This window comes from Solanum pennellii, chromosome 12, assembly GCF_001406875.1.
Source record: "Solanum pennellii chromosome 12, SPENNV200".
Taxonomy (NCBI): domain Eukaryota; kingdom Viridiplantae; phylum Streptophyta; class Magnoliopsida; order Solanales; family Solanaceae; genus Solanum; species Solanum pennellii.
Genome location: NC_028648.1, coordinates 64,302,309 through 64,308,628, shown reverse-complemented (window position 1 = coordinate 64,308,628; position 6,320 = coordinate 64,302,309). Strand labels below are relative to the sequence as shown.

General features: G+C 31.5%; 1 protein-coding gene across 1 annotated transcript in view; it reads left to right on the top strand.

The window, feature by feature from the left end:
- Positions 1-3,922, top strand: part of LOC107007660 (protease Do-like 9) — a 6,464-nt gene extending 2,542 nt beyond the window's left edge. The window contains exons 5-9 of the mRNA XM_015206359.2: positions 2,405-2,637; positions 2,740-2,841; positions 2,921-2,971; positions 3,091-3,195; positions 3,282-3,922. Coding sequence (XP_015061845.1) covers positions 2,405-2,637; positions 2,740-2,841; positions 2,921-2,971; positions 3,091-3,195; positions 3,282-3,380 — 590 coding nt within the window. The 3' untranslated portion in view covers positions 3,381-3,922. The remainder of the gene's footprint in view (positions 1-2,404; positions 2,638-2,739; positions 2,842-2,920; positions 2,972-3,090; positions 3,196-3,281) is intronic.
- Positions 3,923-6,320: the final 2,398 nt, after the last annotated feature.

The following is a 6,320-nucleotide window of genomic DNA, read 5'->3' as shown; positions in this document are numbered from 1 at the left end:
AAAAAAAAAAAAAGAGGAAAAAGGGAATGTGAAAGAGATGATCAATGAAGGATAAAACTTTAAATAAAATGGAGGGAGTATGAACAACCTTCCAAAAGATTGTCACTTTTTATATTTGAAAACTATTTAAAACTCCCTCTGCCTCAATTTATTTTAAGGGGTAGTACCATTGCAAAGTCTTTTTCATATTTCTTAAACTCCGTACCAAGTCAAGTGACATCACATAAATTGGGACGGGGGAAGTAATAAAATTTCCATTTGCCCTTAACGACACTCTTTATAGTTATGAGATGACATGTTTATGACCACAATATTAGGAGCATTTGGGTTTGTTGTACATGTTTAGCTATGTCATACCTATGTCTTTTTGTCTTGAACTCTGTGTCAGTTGATTAACGCCATGTAAAATAAAATGGAGTATGAAAGACCGTATGTGATATGTTACCTAGTTTGAAGGCTCCTCCTGCTTGCCAGTTCTGTTTGTCTGGTCTTATAGACTACTACTACTAAATTGGTGATCTTAAGATTATGCTTTATATCCCAAAGGAAACAATACCAGATAAGTGTAGAGTAGTTCAAGTAGCATGTTCAGGTAGGGGTCCCACTAGTGCAAGTGCTAGACTGAGTACCCAATTATGATTGCAAACCTACAAGTTGGTATTAGGGTTTTCATACTTGATTTACGTGCTTAGAATTGAGTGTATTTTTTTGCTCAAGAGCAAGAAAGCATATTTAAGTCATGAAGCATCAATATTTCACTATCCCTTTTGTTGTCTGCTTTTCTTGAGTGTACTATCTTCAAATGCTTATCTGAAAAGGAAATATGAAATTCTGTTTAATTTCATATAATATATCCCCAACATAAAAAAATTGCTGAGAAATTGTGCAGATCGACGTGATTTAGGTTAAGTTGCTTAGACTCTTCACTTTTGGTGCTTGCACCCGTGTGAACACGACATGGGTGTGGGATCCGTGTCCGATTTGGTCAACCAATTTTGGGTACTTTGACCAAATCGATGAGGAAAGTCTAGACAGTTTTAATAATTTATATAATCAAATATACAAGTTAAGGTGAAATTGAAGAAAATGGAATACCTTTTGTATAGAAATTTCTATGTCACTCCGTTTCCTTTCATCTCCTTCCAGGATTCTCCTCAAGTTCTTCACATAATATCTCATAATTTAGGTTTTATAACTCTGTTTTTTGATATTTTAATTATTTTCTAGGCGAATCCCCACACCTGACACCCGTGTCCATTACATGGATTCATATCCCCAAATCTTAAACGTTAATGAACAATCCGACCTCTAGATCCGCACCCGTATTGGATCCTGCACCGAGTCCGACCAACTTAGGATTTAGGTAGCTGGCAATTAGAAAAGGTTTGAAGGAAGAAAAAGGTTCGTCCTTTTTAAACAAAAGGAAAAAAAGATGTAACATAAAAGTTGAAGGAAGGTTAGTATTTATTTACTAGACATCTTATCCATTGAACTCTAGAATATGTTTCGAGCTTTGTCCTTTACTCTTAGTTGGCGTGCTTAGTTTTTTCTTTTCTTCCATATGATCTGTTTATTTTTAAGTTAGATATTATTGTTTAGTAGTTAAACATATCCAACTTTCCTGTGAAGATATTCATTTTGATAGCTGTTTAACTTATAGTGGAATTTAGTATTGTACACATTGCTCAATAGTGTATTAGATCTACTTTCTCAAGCAATTCATTTATACATGCAGAAGACCGCATTCCATGTATGTCTGTTTATCTTGATAGAATTGTTATTATAGTAAGCATTTCATTGTTCACAATTGATAGTTGTAATACCTTTCATATTTCTTCAAATTCTCTCTTCTATTCAGTTAATGAATTTATTTAGCCATTCAGAGAAAACAAATAAGTCGTTGGGGGATGGGAAAGTGGGAAAATGAAAATACAAAACTGTTCTTTGTGTTGCTTGCTTTCGTGATGATAAATGCGTTAGATATTGGCGTATTGCAAGATCCTCCAATTAAGAGTCCTCCTCACACTAGGGTTCAGAAGCACCCCCTCGGTTGGTTGGGAAATCTGCGTAGATATGCATATAAAGAATCATCTAAGCGTCCAAGAGGGATGGTTGGGTAGGAATAATGGATGTATGAATCTGGTATATGTATTTTGACTTTTCCGGACTATATGAGGAATGGTTCTTTTGTATGTTTTTCTTGTGGAAGCAAAAATGAATCCTATATTTGGCCCAGCCACGAACTCAATCCCTTGTACACCTGAGAGACTGAATAAATTTGACTCACAGATATAAATGACTTCCTGTGATGCAAACAGGAGACTCTCAATCAGTAAATTTCTGAACTTATTTGTTGTTCTTTTCAAAATTATAGATTCCTGATTTTTGTTTTTCTTATTTTCAGTACCGTTCAGGCATGGAGAGCGTATTGGTTTCAGCTATCTCGTTTCTCAAAAATATACTGGAGATGATGCTCAAGTGAAAGTTCTCCGTAAATCTAAAACTCTAGAATTCAAAATAAAGCTTAATGCACATAAACGATTGATTCCAGCTCATATCAAGGGAAAACCTCCTTCTTACTACATTGTTGGTGGTTTTGTCTTCTCTGCTGTTTCTGTTCCATATTTACGTTCCGAGGTTTGTGATCAACTTAATTACTTAATATTTTATTTATTACCTCTTGTCCATCACTCAAAGGGCTTACATATCTTGGTACACTCTTTGTTCCTTTATATTTAGTATGGAAAAGACTATGAATTTGATGCTCCGGTTAAGTTGTTGGACAAACTTTTACACGCAATGGCACAGTCAATTGATGAACAACTGGTTGTGGTTTCTCAGGTCAGGCTAGCTCTCTGTTAGCTTACTAGCCGTTATATCTATTGTTTCTTTCTGATCTGCCTTATGCACTTCTTATTAGGTGCTTGTGGCTGACATCAATATTGGTTATGAAGAACTGGTAAACACTCAGGTGAGAAGAAAGTATTTTGGAACAGAGCTGATCACAGTAGTTTAGAAATTAGCAAGATGCCATTGTTATCTTATTCACGTCCATCTGAATGTTTTGACATTGGATCCTATATACTCTAGGTTATTGCTTTCAACGGCAAGCCGGTAAAAAATCTGAAGAGCTTGGCTAAGATGGTGGAGGCCTGTAAAGAAGAGTACATGAAGTTTGATCTTGATTATAATCAGGTTCTCTCTCTAACTGATCTTTTGTATTCTCCTTTCGTTTCTTTATCCTTCTGGACTTCTCAAGGTGATGCTGTTGTTTTCTTTAGATTGTTGTACTGCAGACTACAAATGCAAAAGCGGCAACGTCTGATATCCTTGCAATGCATTGTATACCTTCAGCCATGTCTGATGACCTGAAGACATGAGAGATGCTTTGGATGCGTAGGAAAACTCCAGATCCACCTTTTACCCTCTTTTAGCTACTTTGTCTTTTCATTATCATCGGTCATTTTACATTAGTTATGGAGTTTCTAGTCTCAAGTGTGGTGTCTTTGATGGCCAATCCAAAGAGAGTTTGTGTTCTCTTCCTTGCTATAGGGAAACTGAAACAGATGCTATGTTAGTTTGTACCAGATTTTCTTTCTTTCTTTCTTTCTTTCTTTCTTTCTTTCTTTCTTTCTTTCTTTCCAGAGATACAAGTAGCACGGGACATGACTTTGAGTGCTTTAAAAGCTGCAGAATGTAGTTGAGATGATGTATACAAACAAGGAAATATGCAGTCTGCTGCTCTTCCCCACTGAGAAAACATAGCAACCTTTAGTATTATGATTGCTGTACTTTTGTTTTCTTTTGGGGGATGGAATTCAGGCCGACTCTTTTGTTTATCCCAAGCCTTATCTATGTAGAATCCAATCGAAATGATAAACTTCCGATTTGATTTCATATGGAAAATACCAAACAAAGTAAACATATGTCTTGTATTTTCTCAATTGTTGTCACCAATAATTCTCATTAAGACCATTTTCAACCTACCTCTATTTTACTCTCTATTTTCTTATATTAGAGAGTAAAATAGAATAGAGAATGAGCTTTTCTACCACGCTCTATATTGTTCTCTCTATCATCCATTTATAGAGAGGTGAATAACAATTCTCCAAATTCACCTCTTTATTTTACTTTTTGATTATTATAATATCATTTCTATTATGTTATTCATTTAATCTTTATCATTTGTAATTATTTTCTAATGCAAATAATTTTTAGTTTTATCTTTAAGAGAAATTGTCACTTTAAATATGTAAGTTGAAGTTATTTAAATAATATTATTATTTAGTTATTTAAATAATATTATTAATTAAGTCTCTAATATCTATAATTATTTTCTAAGTAATATAACATCTAGACCATATTATTCATTTTTTTAATTTTTTGGTCATTTTAAATATGTAATTTAGAGTATAATTTTTTTCATTATCAAGTATGCACAAAATTTACATGATAATTCAAATAATCTATTTTTTATGTTATCGTGATAAATTATTAAATTACACTTTTTAAATATCATGAAAAATTTGATTCAATAGTTCAAAATGGAATATGGGAAGTAAATTATAGTACACGAAATAATTGTATACAAGATAAAATTGTTAATTTATACAATTTTTAGCTACACATAAAACATAAGGATAAAAATGCTCATTTTGAACTCCGTAATATATTAGAACATTCATGAGAGTAACGTAATAGTCTTGAAAGTTGAGTATTTAAGTAAGATTTAAAATAAATTTCGTGATAATACAATATTTATGGTGCAATTATATTTCATCAATGATTTCACTTTTATTTGAATTGTTCGTTACTATGTATTGTATATAATATTTATCGCAATTTATGTTATTTCAAATAAAATATAATTTTATATTAAATGAAGAATTTGAAAAAAATAAAATTTTGTATCACATAAAGATTACAGAGGGATTATTCTCAAAAAGAAGAAATGATTTATATTATGAAATAAGAAAGAATGAAATAAAAATAATAATATAACATTAAGGAGAGAGAAAAATGATTTTTTTTAGAGACCATCTCCAAACCCACCTCTATTTTACTCTCCATTCTCTATATTTGGAGGGTAAAATAGAGAATGAGCAATCCAATCCACCTTCAGATCACTCTCTATTCTTCAAATTTAGAGAGTTGGAGAACTACTATTCACACTCTCTATTTTATTTTTTTTCAATATTTTATTATTATTTTCATTACTTTTCAATTAACATATTATTTTTCATATGGTTTCATTAATTAAATATCTAATATTCATAAGTCATTTTAAATGTAAGATAATATTTTAAAAATATATTATTTAATATATACTACTTTAATTTCAAATTAATTTATATATTTTTTTTATAATTTTCATCAATAATAAAATTTTATTTTATTACTAGTTTTCATTATAAAGAATACACAAAATTAAAATGATATATGAAAATTTTAATTCTAATACATGATAACAATACAATACACAACATGATAATTTAATATAACATAATCATTAATTCTCGATGAAACAAAAATCATGTCAAAAAGATGTTGAACGAGAATTCGAAGTTTTGCAATTATTGCAAGTCCGTCACATTTTCGGAGAAAGAAAGTGCGACATGATATAGTGACTACATATATTATAGTACACACCATGATAATTGAGGATGAACGTGATCTTCATGCACCAATTCAAAATGTCGTATAAGCTCCAACTCCAACAACAAAAATGGTGTTAGATGAAAATCTCTGATTTGAACAACTTTTAGCTAGACATAATAAAATTAAGAACAAAAATGATTATTTTGAACTCCGTAATGCATTGATAGAGCATTTATGGGAGTAACGTAATAATTTCAAAAAATGAGTGATTATGTATGTCACACCCCTTTTCCGCGATGAGGTATTAGGGTTTTTCCAATTTAAGTGACATTATTGATTAAGAGATTATTTTAATTTTTTTAGAGTCGACACTTAGAATTGAGTCATGGTGTTCCAAGTCCCCTTTTTGTTTAATCCCCAATCAAAAGGAAATGACTCTGTATGATGGTCTTCACACTAGAAATTCGGGTAAGGAATTCTGTTGACCGAGGGGAAGGTATTAGGCATCTCTCGAGTCCCGTGGTTCTAGCACGATCACTTTTATTGACTTATACTTATTTTAAAATATTTTTGGGTATATTATTTTTGGACTATGACTTGTTTGCATTTTTATTGTTGAACTTTATATGGTCTCACATCAGATGCATAACTGCATTCTCGATCTTGATATTTGGAGACATAACTGTCTTTCCCTCTTGACTTCATCACACCTAATAATTTCA